Source organism: Notamacropus eugenii, chromosome 4, assembly GCF_028372415.1.
Source record: "Notamacropus eugenii isolate mMacEug1 chromosome 4, mMacEug1.pri_v2, whole genome shotgun sequence".
Taxonomy (NCBI): domain Eukaryota; kingdom Metazoa; phylum Chordata; class Mammalia; order Diprotodontia; family Macropodidae; genus Notamacropus; species Notamacropus eugenii.
The window spans coordinates 427,834,675-427,853,258 of NC_092875.1; the positions used below are offsets into that span (position 1 = coordinate 427,834,675).

The 18,584-nt window shown below is 39.3% G+C and overlaps 1 protein-coding gene across 3 annotated transcripts in view; it reads right to left on the reverse strand.

The window, feature by feature from the left end:
* Positions 1 to 14,793, reverse strand: part of TARS1 (threonyl-tRNA synthetase 1) — a 38,922-nt gene extending 24,129 nt beyond the window's left edge. The window contains exons 1-5 of one of the 3 annotated variants that reach the window (XM_072605888.1): positions 13,899 to 14,093; positions 8,229 to 8,309; positions 5,204 to 5,270; positions 2,928 to 2,960; positions 426 to 616 (exon numbers count right to left, since the gene is read on the reverse strand). In XM_072605888.1, the coding sequence (XP_072461989.1) occupies positions 426 to 577 (152 nt within the window). In that variant the 5' untranslated portion in view covers positions 578 to 616; positions 2,928 to 2,960; positions 5,204 to 5,270; positions 8,229 to 8,309; positions 13,899 to 14,093. Of the gene's footprint in view, positions 1 to 425; positions 617 to 2,927; positions 2,961 to 5,203; positions 5,271 to 8,228; positions 8,310 to 13,898 lie in introns of all 3 variants that reach the window. The other 2 variants (XM_072605889.1, XM_072605887.1) reach the window with 2 other exon arrangements.
* Positions 14,794 to 18,584: the final 3,791 nt, after the last annotated feature.

Genomic DNA, 18,584 nt, shown 5'->3' on the forward strand with positions numbered 1-18,584 from the left:
CATAAAACCTCATCTCAGAATATTTATACACTTTTCAGAGCCAGAGGGCATCACAACCCTAGAGAACCAGTGCCCATTAGAAATTCAGAAAACGTATGGGTTTCCCGAATCAAGCTTCCCTTAAGGGGCAGGTCCATCCATGGGTGGGGAAGATCTTTAACTCTCATTAGCATTACAACATTAAACAAGTGGACAGATAAGTCTCCCTAAATGTGACACTTGTTTCAGGTCAAAATTACACTAAACAAAAATATCTTAAAGGGGTTAAAGTTAGAAATTTCTTTTTTGAAAGTAAACTTTCTCTTAAACCTATAAAGCTACAATAAGTTGTAAAATTTTTTAGCCCCAAAGAGAAAAGAAACCATAAAACTACATCAGGCAACTTAATTTGAGTATAAGAGTACCAAAACAAATGTGTTGCATACCTAATTCCACAAGCCACTTGGTATGGAGTAGTCTTCCAGGATTCAGCATCAACTTGCTTACCATCAGGTAAGGTGACTTTAATTGGCTGACTATCTTTTGAAGCTTTTTCTAACATAATGGCATCATGTTCTGCTTTAAGTTTATTATACATCTCAAGACGTGTGTTGATATACTCAGGCCAAGGATTCAACTGCAAGGCAAATAAGACGAGGAGAATAAAGGAAGGATAAACACGCCTTTCTTCAGACAAACCATCACCCTTAGTTTAAAATTTTTATTTTGTTTTGATTTAAAGTGCTTTGTGTGAAAATATAGCAACTGTGTCAGTGCAAAGTGTTAAAAAGAGGCCCCTCTAATCAAGCCACTTTTCAAGATGGTCTTATCTGAAAGGGAGGGGAGTTTTGAGATGAATGAGATTGCCTCTTTGAAATCTTTTAGCCCTAAGATAATTAATGCTCATCATTCATTTATACATCTGAACATAATGTTCTACATGAGGTGTGATGACCAGGTCGGTCATTTACTAAACACCTAATATGCCAGGTACTGTGCTAAGCACTAGAAATGCAAAAAAAAGACAAAAGATAGTCCCTGATCTTAAGGAACTCCCAGTTTAATGGTGGAGGCAACATACAAACAACCATGCATAAACTACATACAAAACCCAGAAATAATTCAGAGGGAAGGCACTAGCAATAAGTGGGATCAGCAAAGGTTTCCTCGGAAGGTGGGATTTTAGCTGGGACTTGAAGGAAGCCAGGAGGCAGAAATAAGAAGGGAAAGTATTCTAGGAATGGGACACAGCAAGTGAAAATGCTTAGGCAGAAGATGGTGTGGAAAACTATGTATAAGGAATGGAGGTGAAGGAGGGAGTGGGAGGGGAGAAGGTAATGGTATTTAAAAGCCAGAGAATTTTATATTTGATCCTGGAGTTGATGGGAAGCCACTGAAGTTTAGGGAGGGTGACACAGTCAGATCTAGGCTTTAGGAAGATCACTGATAAATGAATGGAGGATGAGCAAGAGTGAGGAAACACGTGAGGTAGGTAGCAGTCAATTGCATAAAGTATGAGGTGATGAGGATTTGTACCAGGGCGCTGGCAGAAACTGACATACTTAGCAACCAAGTAAATTTGGTGTGGGGGGAGGGCAGGAGTGGTGGTCAAAGTGAGAAGTTAAGGATGAGACTTAGATCACAAGCATGGGAAGACGATGGTATCCAATAATAGGGAAGCTAATCAGGAAGAGGGGAAGGGTTTTGTTTTGGGGTTTTTTTGAGAAAGATAATAAATTCAGTTTTGAAAATGCTGAGTTTAGTATGTCTGTGGGATAACCAGTTCAAAATGTCCAATAGGCAGGTAGAGATGCTAGACTGTAGGTCGACTGAAAGGTTAGGGATGGATAAGTATTTCAGAATCATCAATACAGAGATGATCACTGAATCTATGGGGGCTGATGAGATCACCAAGAGAAAGATTACAGAGGAAGAAGAAGAACCAGGACAGAACCCTGGAGGGTATCCACTAAGGACAGGCATATCTGGATGAAGACCCTGCAAAGGAGGTTGAGAAGGAGGAATCAAACAGGTAGGGGGAAAACCAGGATCACCTCCCCAGCCCTGGCCACAAGACTTGGCAGTCCATGCTAGGAAGGAAAGAACCAGAAGTTTTGGGATCAGCTGTCAGCATATCTACCTATATGAGAAGATTCATCAACTATGTTGGTTAGTTTTAATGAAAACATCTCTTTTGTATTCTTGTTACAAGGGATAGATGGGGAGGGTGGGGGAATTAAAAATATTTGTAAATCAAAGTATTAAAAAATTAAAATATCAATAACAATTTTATAAAAAGAAAAAGTTCATTATTAGGATGTATTCTTTGGTCATGGCAACCCAGAGAACAGTAAGTACCACAGCATTTGTACTGGTAGCCAGTGAAAAAAATCATTGCATTAAAAAATTTCCTTCTATTTCTATAGAGACTGTAACAGTTTTGGATGGTTTACAGATTATTTATAGCTGTATGTGTGTTAAATATGAAATCACTGTTGATCGAACAAGTGATGCATTACCAGAAGAAATCATATCTATTATGATATTCACATGAAATCTGAAGACAAAAAGGGATTTGAAGCTACAACAACTTCTTTCCATCAATAGTGCTTCTGGTATCAGAGGCACCACATTTGGAATGATATTGTATAAGTATCTGTATGATACTCACGTACTGTATGAGGAAGATGAAAAGACAAAGAAAATAAAGTTGGGCAGAGCACCTGAAGTAATTCAACTATGCAGAGAATAATTTGATTATTTTTTTTAAATTACAATTTTATTAACAAAAAACTTAAATGTAAGATAACATAATCTAGCATGCACAGATATTCAAAATTATGACAATAATAAAGTATTGGGTGAGCTTGTTTTTGGTACAGTTTCAAAATGTGGTATTTTTAATGACATTGCTAATTATAATTGTTTTTCAACTACTGTTTTCTCACCTTGATTTATCTAATCTCGACACTACTCTGCCACTGAGCAAAGAAAAAAAAGAAAACAGTTAATATAAAGCCCATAAATACATAGTCCAGCAAAACAAATTTACACATCATTCACAGATGAAAATCTATATCCCTTTCTGCATTTTAAATTCATCACCTTCCTGTTAGACTCCTAAAGTTGTTGTTTTTCTCTATACTGTTATAATTGTAAAGACTATTCTCATAGTTCTGCTCACTTTACTCTGCATCCTTCCATAAGGTCCTCACTACATTCACAAATCATAATTTGTTTAGCCATTTCCCATAAAGGACACCATTAGTTTCTAATTTAGGGTAACCAGGAAAAGATCTGCTAAAAATATTTTTGTACATAGTTTCTTCCTCCTTCATTTACAGAGTGATATTTGAGGTATGGGTCTCATTCTACATTATGAAGTGAAATTTACCTCCCTGTATTAGAATCTGCGAATCAGTTGGCTTTTCACCGCCACATTCTACCTTCTTATAAGGATATCTGAGATCACGTGCTTCACTGATGCCTCTCTTCTTATATTTTCCTCCCATGAGCTTTTGGAGGTTTCTTTGGCTATTTTTCTTCTTATGACTTCCACTGTCGCCACCCTCAAGGGCAGAAGTGTCAAACTCATAGTCAGAAGACCAAATAAGATTAAAATGTAATTGGGAAATGTTTAAAAAAATAAAACATAATGGAGATAATAATGATTAGTGAGATTTTTTTTATCATAACAATTTTAGCAATGACAGAAATATAACATTGCATATTCTGCAAGTTAGTGCAAAATTCTTCTTGCTGAAAGTGAATTCTCAACTCCTTTGTCATTCCTGCTAGTAGATTACTTGAAGAATGGTTGTGGCAAAGTCCTGGTTTGTTTACCTTGCTAGTGTCATGACAGCCACAACTCACTTCCTTTTCTTCTCCTTGTAGACCTCTAACCCTGTCTTTCCAACATTTCAGGAATAGAGAAGGGGAACTGGAAGGAACTTCGGAGCCCATCAAGTCCTCATTTTATAGATGAGGAACCAGAGGCTCTGGGGTTTAAGCTATCTGTCTACAGTCAAAAAAGGAGCAAGTTTCAGCAAAGGATTTGAAACCAGTTCCTCCAACTCCAGACAGGCATCTTAATAAATCCAACATTTTCATTTCTACCTAAAGTTCTTTTGCTTAAGACTTCCTCCTTTTTCTGCCAGGACCCTTGCCCAAATATATTTTGGATAAAACATTCACAAAGATGCTCAGAAGCTCAAAAAGAAGAAAAAAAGGTGGCTTAAGAAACTTTCATCAGTTGCCAAAGTCACTGCTGTTATGAACATGTGTCACAATTCAAACAAAGAAACTATAATCAGGCAGCAGTGACACTCAAACTATTGACTTGACTTAAATTATAATTATTTATGTACTACCATTCATCTAAAACAATGCCTACTCTCAGCATGCAATTTTAATTACAAGTAATGTGAACAACAGCTGTGTAAGTGATTAGAGAATTGTTACAATCTTCCCTAAGTTTCTATTTCCAAATGTTTTCTAAAGACATTAGCTATATTAAGAATTATTCAAATATGCCCATTGATAATTACATATATTCAGTAATGCTATAAAAGTGATATTATGTAAAATCTAAACAAATTAAGAAGTTTAATTTGAAAAGTGCACCTGTTCTTGAGAAAACAATCTCTGGACAAAAAAAGTATCTCAACAAAATTCCTAGCCCAGTGTGTCCCTGAGGTATGCAGGTGACCATAGGTTCTTGATGGTTATGCCAGACAGGTTAAGTGCAGACCCTACCAAATGGGAAAAGCACAGGCCCAATGACAGAATATATCTAGGGTCTGAAGATGAGCCTTATCTTAGAGGGATTCATCATCATCAGGTTTTAATTCTTTGGCCATGAGATCTCATTAAATAAGATAAAAATACCAGCAAGTCTTCACCTTGTACAGCTTCCATGAAGGTGGCAAAGCAGAAAAGGAGAGTCTGAGAATTACATAGCTTTAAGACATTTATAAATATTAATTTAACGCTTGGTACTACTCTATGGAGTTTCTGTCTAACCAAATGAGAAGATACAGAAAAACTGAATTACATCCATGCTAATACTCTCATTATATAGGAAAGCAAAATAGACCAAAGTGTTTCTGTCTTGAAGGATCTTCTTGAAGGAAGTTCTTCTCAGAAAAGCAAAGGAAGGAGCCAGTTTCATTATATAGCCAAGACAATAAGAAACATCATTTCATGAAACACTCAGTTATCTCACCTTTCAGGGCAGATGATGAACACAAAAAGACCACCATGAGGGTGATTACTGCTTGTGTCAATACCTGCTGCAGAGTAGAGTTAAGGAAGAACATAAACTCTTGGAAAATATTGACAGGATCGATAATTTCCCATACTGTACAGACCTGCTAAAACAGTCTAAGGCACAGGTCTGATTGTATCACTCCCTAGCTCAAAAACTAAGCCCCAACCCTCTTCTGTGTTTTCTTTCACATTACTCTTTCACACTAACTCTTAAAAGCAACGATTCCTAACTAAGTTTCTTCTAAAGATCTGGGTGTGAAAGGTAGGACAGGTACAGTGATAGGTTGAGGAGGTGGTACTATCCAGTGAAGGGAAGAAACATCAAGAAAGAGTTAAATAAGAGGATGGTCAAAAAAGGGAACTGGAAATAGTGGAAATAGAAGGATTGATCTTGTCAGGAAGGACCTGCTCTCTGTCAAACAAAGGAGTAAAAAGAAATGAATGGAGAATGATGTTTAGGAGTTTTGAGGAAGAGAGAGAGAAAAGTTCACAATGGATAGCTTCTATATTCTGCGTAAACGAGGAGGCACAGTTCTCTGCCGAGAGGGAGGAGTTAGAGGAAGTAAACTAAGGCATTATAAACTAATCAGCTATATGTTACTGGTAGAGACAGCTCTCTCTTAAAAAGCTAGTAAAACCTGTTCTAACATATAGCTAACACACATATAGTTCCTTTGCTCTACTGCATTCCACTGGAAATTTGTACTGACATCTAAAACAGAAAGTGGAACATTGCTCATAGGCAGTCAACATCAAATGGAACACAAGAGTACAAAGCTACTTAATTACACCCTGTCACACTACAACAAGAGATGAGTTTAAACTTGGGTTGGTTCTGTGAGTCTAAGTCCAGTGAAATGGGGGCTCAGGGATAGGAGAAAGATTATGAGTTTCAGAGCCAGAAGGGACCGAGGAGGTCACCTATTCCAATTGCCTCTTTTTTTTTTTCTTTCAAATTTTAATTAATTTATTTATTTAACTTTTAACATTCATTTTCACAGAATTTTTGGGCTCCAAATTTTCTCCCCCCTTGTCCCCTCCCCCCACCCCAAAACACCGAGCATTCCAATTGCCCCCATCACCACTCCGCTCTCTCCTCCATCATTCCTCTCTGCCCTTGTCTCCATCCTCTCCTCTGTCCTGTTGGGCCTAATAACTTTCTATACCCCTTTACCTGTATTTCTTATTTCCTAGTGGCAAGAACATTACTCGACAGTTATTCCTAAAACTTTGAGTTCCAACTTCTTTTCCTCCCTCCCTCCCCACCCCCTCCCTTTGGAAGGCAAGCAATTCAATATAGGCCAAATCTGTGTAGTTTTGCAAATGACTTCCATAATAGTCGTGTTGTATAAGACTAACTATATTTCCCTCCATCCTATCCTGCCTCCAATTACTTCTATTCTCTCTTTTGATCCTGTCCCTCCCCATGAGTGTCGACCTCAAATTGCTCCCTCCTCCCCATGCCCTCCCTTCCATCGTCCCCCCCACCCTGTTTATCCCCTTATCCCCCACTTTCCTGTATTGTAAGATAGGTTTTCATACCAAAATGAGTGTGCATTTTATTCCTTCCTTTAGTGGAATGTGATGAGAGTAAGCTTCATGTTTTTCTCACCTCCCTTCTTTTTCCCTCCACTAATAAGTCTTTTGCTTGCCTCTTTTATGAGAGATAATTTGCCCCATTCCATTTCTCCCTTTCTCCTCCCAATATATTTCTCTCTCACTGCTTGATTTCATTTTTTTTAAGATATGATCCCATCCTCTTCAATTCACTCTGTGCACTGTCTCTATGTGTGTGTGCATGTGCGTGTGCATGTGTGTGTATGTGTGTGTGTGTGTGTGTGTGTGTGTGTGTGTGTGTGTGTAATCCCACCCAGTACCCAGATACTGAATAGTTTCAAGAGTTATAAATATTGTCTTTCCATGTAGAAATGTAAACAGTTCAACTTTTATAAGTCAATTGCCTCTTTTTTACAGATGATGAAACTAAGGCCCATGGAGATTAAATGACTTTCTTATCGTCACGCAGGGCTGGTCTTTGAACCCTGGTCCTTAGATTCTGGAGCAATTTGTCTTTCCACAGCACCAGTGTCCATTCTAGGTTTTGAGAAATCCCAGAAGGTACAGCCTGGATCTAAATCATTTTCAAGGTAACCTCTGGTCTATAATAACCTCCATAATTCAGAAAACTGGGTTCCTCTTAAGCTCCTTTTCTTTTCAATTTAAACTTATGAACTATATTAATATTTCTTAAGTCATCAGTCCTAGAACCAGTTTCTAACTCTTTTGGCCATACACTCCTCTTGATACCAAATTTTTTTCCTGTTTCCTTTCTATTTTAATGTTTTTAGAATTTTATTTTTTTGTGATTCAGTGCCTCACAAGAAAAATTTAACAAATTTCCATGCACAAAGAACAGAAAAATGGGGACTACATAAAAAACCATGTATCTCCATTTCAAACTTCCTTGAAAAAAAAAAATTCAACATGTTAGTTCTAAAGCTGTCCTACTGGTAAACCTCTTGCTCTCATCTGTCTTTAATTTTCAGTGACCCTCTTTTCTTTTTTTTCTGATATCACTAACACTAATTCCAGCCTCACCTCCCATTAAGAAAGAAATGCCTCCTTGTGAAAAATAAGCATAGTTAAGCAAACCAAATCCACAGAACCTGCATCTCAACTTTGTAGTCTCCTTTTTAGCTTTTTTTCTCATCTTTCCCTTGCCCTGTAATCCCACAATTGGAGTAATTTTAACTCTGACATCCCAATCCTTCTTAATTCCCTTCATGAACAGCTTCTAATCTCAATTCTCTTCTTCTTAGAAAATCTTTTCTCCCTGATGCTTCCTTTAGCATCATGTAATTATAATTAGCAGAATGTAAATTCCTAAATATTAAAATTCCTAGACCTAACTTTGGATATCAAAGGAAAAAACATATTCCTTCCAACTAATGATTGATACAGGGTCTATTTTAAAAACTTACCTCCATTCGACCTCCATCAGCAGATCCTTCTTTATTTTTCTTTTTTCCTCCTTCTTTTTGCTTTTCTTCACTTCTACCTAACTGAATAAGAGAAAAATAAAATTTAGGGATTTACATTTTAAATCCTTTTTCTCCCCTAAAAATCTGGGAATGCTTTTCACAGGAGTTAAAATAAAATTAGCAAAAAACACAACTTTAAAAAAAACCTACAAAATTTTATGAGTAGCAATGAGCAGCTAGTATCTATCATTACATATCTCATTTAGGTAGCAGGGATTTGGGGTGCAAGTATATTTAATATTTTATATTCATTAGTTTTCCTTTCATGAGTAAGCATTCACCTGTATAAAGTGTTGGTTGTACAAAAAAGCAAGTCATAGAATTTATTTTTCATTGACCTAGTCGATCACTCCTCCCTGGTTTCACCCCAGTCCTTCAGTCTTAACCCTTTATTTATTTGCTTGTCTGTTGATTGGTTGAGACTGGGTCTCCCTACTGCACCCAAGCTGTGAGTGCAGTGGCTACTCATAGGCCCGATGCCACGGTAGAATGGCAGAGAGCCTTTGACAAAGCTCCATTTCTGACCTGGACTGATCTGCCTCTCTCTAAGCAGCCTGACCCTGCTCCTGAATTCACCACAATGGTGCAGCTTTACTATGGACAACTGATCAACTTTAGCTATGTCAGTTCAGAATTCTCAAGTTTAACCAATCTCACCCAGTAGCAAGGATTACAGGTATCCTACAAACCTGGCTTGACTCTATAAATTAGGCATTTCAATGAGAGACTGTCCTCTACCCTCAAACCCCTGGCCCCCAGTCTCTCTAATCTCTTACTTCGGTAAATCCCTTCATTCACCTTCACAACTCTTAACTAGAGGGCAAAGGCACAAAAATTGGCTGATTGGATTCATTACAAATTCATGCTAATTTCAATTTGGGGCATCATCTCCAATTAACTTCCTACTGAGCAGCTAGTGGCACAGTGGATAGAGTTCCAGGTCTGGAATCAAGAAGGCCTGGGTCCAAATTTGACCTAGGATACTTACTAGCTTTGTGACCCTGGACAATTCCCAGATTTCCTTATCTGTAAGTGGGGATAATATAGTTACCCCTTCCACAGCTGCCACTCTCCCATGTCCACTTCAATATACTGCAGGCCAGCATGAGAAATTAAATGAGATTTTTTTTGAAACCTGCACAAGTCGGAGACCAACAGATGACACAGAAAAAGTTTAGAAACTCCAAAATGGATAAAATATATTTATAGTATTGTATAATATCAACATATTTTGTCTTTTAATACTATAAGAATTCAGACTTCTTTTCTGGTACAAAGGGAGGGGGCCAAAAATTTTTATTCCGATTTCCCAGATCAAGGGGCTGTTGAGCCTCTAACCCCTGTGATGTGGAAGGGATAACTGTAAACAGCACCTACCACGGGTTGTGAGGCTCCAAGGAGATAAATACAAGACTGGCATTCAAAGCCCTTCCAAACCTAGCCTCCCTCACGCCCTGCTTTTATTATTTTTTATATTTATACATATAAGAGTACATATATATAATATTTATATCTTTTATCTATATATTCTTACAACCTATTCCCTTCCTCATTGTCTTCAAACCATAAACAAGACACTAATCTCTCAGCTCCAGGCATTTTCCTTGGCTGAGTCTTCCCCACTTCCCACGCTGGTTCCTACGATGCTCTCCCCCTCCTCCATTTTTGACTACTGACGTCCCTGGCTTCCTTTATATAGCAATTAAAATCCCACCTTTTATAGGAAGCCTTCCCTAACCTCTCTTATTTCTAGTGCCTCTTTAATTATTTCTGAGTTATGCCGCATAGGGATTACTTTGTATATATCTGTTTTCCTCCTTGAGGGCAAGGGAACTGCCTTTTATTCTTTTTTGTATCCCCAGTGCTTAGTTTCAGTGCCTGGCACACAGCAGGTGCTTAATAAATGCTGAATGATTAATAGATTGATTGAATGTCATTCAAGCTTCTTGATTAGGAGAATGCATAAGAGGAAGCAATCAAATATAGACCTGGTCTACAGTGGAGAAAACGGAATGTGTATAAAGTTAAGCATCTTGGAAATGTTATTTAATTCACAGTATTTGCTTGCAAAATCCAAATTCTAACCTTCCTTCCCCCCTCACCCATTCTATTAATTTGGATCCAAGAAACCCTTCAAGTTTAAGATATGCAAATGAGCAGTTTTAAACAGCTGTGTCAATAAAACATAGATTTGGGGCTAATCAGTGACTAAGAGAAGTAACAAAAACCTAACTACGCAAAAAATTTGAACCACCAGAGTTATTAGTTATTACTTCTATCTTACTATTCAACAGATCCTGTGCTATCAGTTATGATACTTAAATAGGAACAGAATAGCAATCTTAACTCTAAGTCAATGAAGACTTAAAATGAGAATAAGAATGGAAGTCTATTTTGTGGATAAGTATTTTTGACTATCGATATGTCAAATGAAGAAAATACTGCTCCCTAAAAGCAAATGTTGACACAAAGATATTCATCATTTCCCCTCAGTACTTTCACTACCGTGTGCATGTGCATGTGTGTGTGTGTGTGTGTGTGTGTGTGTGTGTGTGTGTGTATGTGTGTGGTTTTGGGACTGGAATCAGTAAAACCTGACTTCAAAAACATCCTCAGACATTCACTAGTTATGTGACTCTAATAAAGTTACTTAACTTGTTTGCCTCAGTTGCTCCTCTTCAGGGTTGTTGGGAAAAATCAAATTAAATAATATTTGTAAAAAAAAAAAAAACCAAAAAAACCCACAACACTTTACACAGGACATAGTAGGAGCTACATAAATGCTTCTTTTTCCCTTTCTCCCTTTTTTTATTTAACACTGAAATTGGGACTCCTTCCTAACAACAGCACCACTGAACCACAGAAGGCTCATATCCAGTTAAGGGGATCGAATTTAAACTACTTAAGGATGGAAGGCCTTCAGAACCTAATCTTATCTCCTCTATCTTTCAACCTGTAGGCATAAATTATTCAAACTCATTTAAACAAATCTATCTACCTCGAGGGAAAGGAGACTGCCTCATTAATATACCTTCAAAGAGGACAATCTCCAGTCCTCCAGATCTTTATCTAGCCACTGAACCCAAATGGCTCTGGAGGAGACAGTGAGGTTGGTTACCTACTACAGCCCTCCCTCATAGAAATCCAGTTTACTTGCATGCCATGGCATCACCACCCTGATGTCATGGTCCTCTTCAAGAAGGAAGGACAAATGACACGTGTGAATAATCTGAGTTGCCCCAAGGGGGACGCAACTGGCCAGTTCCAGTTGAGCAACTCAGTTCCTTCCCTCTTTCCTCTCCCTCAGTCCATGTGGGGTATAATACCCATATGGTGCTCAGCCCAAAGGAAAGTAAATTTTGATGGTTGAAACCTAGCAAGATAACTTGGGGTTTACTGGCTAGAGTTCTTTCTTAAAGATCAAAACTTAAATCCAATTCACTCAGCTCTTACAGATGGGTCAACAACAGTTCCCAGCCCAAGCACCCAAGGTCATTGTTTGGGTCCAAAAGGCTCAGAGTAAATATAAATAGTAATTGCTCCTGTTTCGGCCAAAAATCCTGAGGGTCTTTCCCTCCCAGATTGATTTTTTTTTTTTTAATAAAAAAGGGCCATGCTTTGGCTCATTTCTTAACCAGCCTTAAAAACCAAATGGGTGTTGCCTCACTCAAAGTGAGCTAAAGGACCTTAGTTCTTCTTAAAAAGGTCAAGGTGTCCAAAGGCATCCAGAGCCATCTCCAGTAGTGCAGATCCATATCTTGCCACCACACCCAAATGGCTCTGAAGGAGAAAGTGAGGCTGTAGACACTGCACAATCCTCCCTCACCTAAATGAAATTCACTTGCCAATCATGGCATTCTTCCTGATGAGTTGGTCCCCCAGGGAAAATGAAGGACAAACAACAATTCCAGTTAAGACAACTTTTAGTTTAAAATCATTCCAAATTCAAACTACACCTAAAGGGCTATAAAACTCTGCATATTCTTGGACCCAGCAATATCACTATTCAAAGAGATCAAGGAAAAGGACTTAACCGTACAAAAATATTTACGGCAGCTCTTTTTGTGACAGTAAAGAACTGGAAATTGTGGGGATGCCCATCAACTGGGGAATGGATGAACAAGTTGTGGTACACGATTATGATGGAATACTAGTGTGCTACAAGAAATGATGAGCAGGATGATTTCAGAAAAACCTGAGAAGACTCATATGAACTGAAGTAAAGTGAAATGAGAAGAACCAGGAGAATATGGTACACAAAAACATCAATGCTGTGAGGATCAACAGTGAAAGATTTAGCTACTCTGATTAAGTCAATGATCCAAGACAATTCCAAAGGATCCAAGACAAAACATGCTATCCACCTACAGAGAACTGATGAACTCAGTGCAAACTGAATCCTACTTTTACCATTTTTTCTTTTTTGATCTATGTTTTCTGCAACAGGGTTAATATGGAAATGTTTTTCATGATGCTATATGTATAATCAAGAGGAGTATTTGGAAATTCAACATTTTTAAAAATTAGTGTTAAAACTGCTACAAATGTAATTGAGGAATTTAATAAAATGAATAAAAATATATTTAAAAGTTTATTCCAAACTCCTCATGCTCTTTTTTGTTTGGTATTGTTCTGTTATCCTCGCAGGTAGAGAGCACTCTACACATTTAAATTCCTAAGATGAATGAGAGCACCCTTCCACGCTTTTATAAAACCTGAGTGGCCTTAGCCAAAAGTTAACCCTCCCCTAATAGTCAAACCCGTGGTGATAAGAATCATGCCCAATAGAATTACATATTTTAGAGCTGAAAAAAGATTGATAAAATTCCTTCATCTCACAGGTGCTGCCACTTAAAAGCGACTTGTTCAAGTCACAGAGACTGCAAGTGGAACCCAGGTTCTCCTGACCCCAAATCCAGTGTACTCTCTGGGGGATCACACTACTTGTCGTAAAATGACCCCTGAAATTTTCCTTTAATCTACCCTTTCAATTCTAGTACCTTCCCTCTGTCAATTATTTCCACTATATCTTGTATGTCTCTATATATACAGATATGTCTCTATATAGAGAGAGAGATATCTATGTCTATATATACATATAGATAGATATCTATGCCTATCTATATGTATATACATGTAAAATTTATTTTTTCTTCCCCATTAGACTGAGTTCCAAGGGTGGAAACCTTTTTCCCTTTCCTTGACTAAGCACAGTGCCTGGCACACAGTAGGCCCTTAATAAATGTTTATGGATCGATGACTGATCTCCCCCATCGGACTGGAAGGCCCCGCTCTCAGCAGGGTGCCTAGCCCCTCGCAGGTACCGCGGAGACACCCCCCGCGTGAGTGGGAGGCCGAGGCGTCTTCCCTGGGGCTCCCGTCTCCTCCAAGGCACAGAGAACGGTCGGGGTCTGCACCCCCGGAGCTCGAGATGCTCCTCTCCCGGCCTCGGAGCTCCCGTCACCCCCATCCCACACGGGAAGCCCCAGAACGGGCCCGGGGCACCGGCACTCGCTGGCACCTCGTCCCCGCTCCGGGCCCCAGGAACCCCCCCCGGCCCTCCACTGCCGCCCCGCACCCCACCCCTTCGGCCAGACCCCCGGGACTTACCGGCTTCTCGTCCCCACTCATTTTCCCTATGGGATCGACTGCCTCCTGAGACATCGTCAGAAGCTACGGGGGCAGGAAGCGGCGAGACCAGAACGGACAGACTCTCGACAGAAAGGGAAGAAAGCAGGCGAGGAGGCCACCGGGGCGTGCAAAGGGATGAAGGCTGGAGAAGCGGCGAAAAGGCCAGGCACTTTCACTGCGCTTGCGCCACGTGGCCACAACTACGGCGCCAGCTGATGCAACCGGAGCGCGCCGAAGCTCCGCCCCTCCTCGGCCCGCCTTCTGGTTCCAGTACCCAATCAGCAAAGCGGTGGGCGGGCCTGCTTATCTTCTAAGCCAGTGGAGTGGCTGGTGTCGAAGTCAGACTGGTTTCGGAGAGCTGGAGGGGTGGGGCATATGCTAATAATACTAGACCCTCTCATTCCAAGGGAAGGAAACCTTTCTCTGACTGAGCCGGCCGCGGGGAGCCCAAGGAAGAGTGGCCGGACTTGCGCCTGCGCAGTGAAGTGATAGTCTTTCTAGTTTGTGCGTTCACCTTCTCGGCTACCGTAACTCTTGGGCGGAACGTCGTAAACTCTTGGGGTGAGGTGATAAATGTTTGAGAAGAAGCCTGTTAAGAGGCGCGTGTGGGTTAGCGGTCGGTTTCACCTTTGTCAGAGCGTGCTTGTCCCAAATCAGTGATAATACAACGTGGGGAGTCAAAAGCCTATTTACCATGTGGGCGCGGGCACCCCTCGACTTCCCCGCGCCTTAGTTTTTCTCCTCTGCAGCTTGAAGGCCACGTTTGTGCCGCTGCGGGTGAAGAGAATCCTAAAAGCAGGGAAGCCGGTAGGGACACACCCAGACTGGGAATGAAAGCCATCTCCCTACAGGCTCACAAGCCGGAAGTGTGGGCGGAGCATTGGTTCAGTGACGAGTCGCGTGTCAAGACCCGTGGAGGGACTTCCGGTTCGGGGCTCCCTCAGCTTCCGGTTGTGCTTCTAGCATCCTTTCTGCTCGGATTTCTAAATTCAAGCTCCTAACGACTGCCCAGATTTACTTTTATGGAGAAACCCAAGTGTTTGCTAGGAGTCCAGTCGACTCCATTTTCCATCTCTGCCAAAAAGAGAAAGCTATGGGTTATCCTTCCTTTGTAGCTAGTGCGCCGTTGCCTCAGTTTCCTCCTCTGTAAAATGAACTGGAGAAGGAAGTGGGGAAAGACTAGTGTCTTTGCAAGAAAACTTCAAATGCGGTCACGGAGAGTCAGACGCAGCTGAACAAAAAGCCCTCCCATTGTGTGTCTTAAAAGTCATGTTTTTTAGGAGTTCATTCATTGACAAGGTTCTGGTGCTCATTTTCACTTCCCCTTTGGAAGATTCCTCCCCTGTGAGACCCGCTTTGAGGCATTGTAGGTAAGGTTACTAAACAATCTCATTTAGTTAGGACTAGTTCTTTCAAGGCTGTGTCCACGAGTGATGTGACCTGGAAAAAATTCCAGAGAAGTTGGGAGGACAGAGCTTTGCTTTGTAGATGATCATGATAAACCGGATTGAAGGGGGTGAATTGTAAATTACCATGGCAGGTCACTTAACTTCGCTGGTTCGAAGCTTCCTCACCCCTAAAACAAGGTGAACTAGGAATCTCAGGTGTCTGTGACTGTGAGCTGCTGGCCAACCAATCTACATTTATTTCTTCAGCACCTCACGTATGCCGGACAATGTGATCTAGATTTGATTGTGATAAAGTGGTGTATAAGATAATTTATTGGACTCTCTCTTCACTCACTCTCTTTTTAATCCCTTATAATCTGGCTTCTGAACTCATCATTCCACTGAAACTGTTCTTTTCCAGAGCTACCACTGATTTCTTGATGGCCAAATCCAGTGGCTTTTTCTCACTCCTCATTATTAATCTCTGTGGCCTTTGATGCCCTGTGAATCGCCCTCTTCTTGATACTCTCTTGTCTCTAGGTTTTTGGGACACTGTCCTCTTCTGGTTTTCCTATGTATCAGACTACCTCTTCTCAGTTTCCTTTCCTGGATCCTCATCCAGATCATGCCTTCTGACTGAACTCATGGTCTTTCTCCCTAAATCCTCTCCCTCACCTAACTTTCCTATTCCTGTCAAGGGCAACACACACTGTCTTCACAGGCAGTTCTTGAAGCTTGCAATCTAGGAGTTATCCTCGACGCCCCTCTCTCTGTCTCTCTCTCACAGACACACACACACACACACACACACACACACACACACACACACAACTTTACCTTTATAACATCTTTCAAATATACCCCCTTATCACCTCACACTTGGACTCCTGTAATACATTGATGCTACTTCTCCTGCCTCCATGATCTCCCCACTCTGATTCATCCTCCAATTTACCACCAAAGTAATTTTTCTAAAGCCCATTCCAGGTTCAGCCTGAGGCTAGAAATGTATTTGAACATGTCAATAACTTGTTGACCACATATATATGGGTATTCTTTCCAACGGAAAGGATTATAACTAGGGATGCACTAGAGCCAATTCATATCAGCTTGGGAAACTTGACTAAAATTTTCAGTTTTATGTCTCCGTAATTGACAAATGATACAAATCAGAGTTTGATTTATTGGTCTTGTCGATTTTCTAGACTTAAGGAAAGGATGGAGAAAATGTTAACAAAAATTCAACTTTAAATGTGTCCTAAGGACACTTTTTCAGCAAAAAAGTATGTAATATATATATATGCATATATATGTACGTATATGTATATCAGCACACCCCTGACTGTAATCATGAACTTTTAACTTTTCTTTAAACATATGTTTGATTTTTATGTGTGATTTTTGTTCATATTGCATCACAGATCCTCCATATAAATCCACCCAACATACTAGACACTTTCCTTTAGGTCCTCTTAACATTCTGTGCATTTCCATGAAACACATGCCCTTTTCGTTTTCTAATCTTACATTTCCTCAATGTCATTCTATTTATATAAAAGTCGTTATTGGTAATGATGCAGCCTTATTATGCTCATTCTGAATTCTTCCATGACCTTGAGTCACCTACAGTTCTGATATTTCAAAGATTGTGGTGTTCCATGATTTGTGTATACACATAGTATCCTTGGAATAATACTGAAAAGATGGATTTTTGTGCTAGGGAGCAGGTTGGAATAACGGCAGTGCTAGACAGTTTCCCAAATGTGATTTGGCCTCTTTCCACTCCGTTCTTAGCCCAGCTATTCTGTCTGTAGTGAGGAAAAGCAGGAGATGAATTAAGTGGAACAAAGTCTAAAGTGTAGAAGAGCAAGAAATGGAAGATTTAATTCAGGAGCGTGTTTTGGTGAAAAGGACACACAGCTTGCTTAATGCACAGTGCCCTCTGGTGTTCTTTTATTATTTGTGCATCCTAGAGATAAAAAAAAAAAAAGAAAATGAATTGCCCTCTGATAATTTCAGTTCCATTGACCTGATCCAGAGAAATTCAGTTACTCTCACTTTAGACCTTGGCCAAAAAAGAAAATATCTCACCTTTTTGTCTTTTTTTTTTGCGAGCAACTTTGGTGTTACTTTATACTATTCAACAAATCCTTTTTGAGTTCTATTTTTAAAATGAATTTTAATTTATTATTTTTTTATACATAGTACACCTTAGGAAAATATTTTATTGGTAGTTTCAGCGATTTCAACAAAAGTAGGCAGTGAATTTTTTGATTATCTCAGGCTTGTTGGTTACTCATTTGATGATGTCATCAGTTATTGGAATATTCAATATAGCTTATTTCACCACAAAGTCAAAATATTTTAGATATTTATTCATTTTGGCAGCTTTTTTTAGGTAGAAATAGTGACTTCCAAACTAATGAATGTATACTAACAATGTTTTCCTTATTACATTATGCAGAAAAATGTTATTTACTGTTACTGATGACAAAAAAAATAGCTCACTAACATCGTAGAACTATAATGTCATAAATATAGTGTGCTAGGCAACCACATGGAATTCGCTGGCAGTAAAACTTACTTTTACAAAACTCTTAATAGAGATAGGAACTGGAAAAATTTTAACTAAAAAATTTAAGGTAGTAATGTCAAACTCAAAAATGAAACTACTAAGTAGTATATAAGGATCCCTGTAGACCACACATTGACTTAGAAAATCACATATTAACAATAATTATGTTCTATTAATTTTACTGATTTTGTTGTACATTTCCCAGTTACATTTTAATCTGGTTCCCGCCACACTCACAGTGTTGCAGGTGTTTCTGTATTTTTCACCTGTGAGTTACAACATCTTCTTAAATGGCACAGGTAAAAAAAAAAATGTGTGTGTGTGTGGTATGTGTGCATTTCTCAGAAGCACATGGAACTTGTACAAAAATTCACTATGTATTAGGGCCCAGAGATGTTGCTAATACGTGTTAAAAAACAGAAATAGAAAACATTCTTTCCAAACCATAATGCAGTAAAAATCATCATCATTTGAGGGAGAAAAGACAAACCAAAATGGAGACTCAACATTAAAATCAAAGGACAAGTTATAGAAACAATTAATGAAAGAAAATGATTAAATAACATACCAAAATTTCTGGGATGTGGCTAAAGCTGCCCTCAGGAAAAATGTGTATCGCTGAAAAGGCATACTAACAGAAGAGGAGAGGATTAGTGAACTGAATATGCATTTTTTAAACGTTAGCAAGCCAACAAATAAATT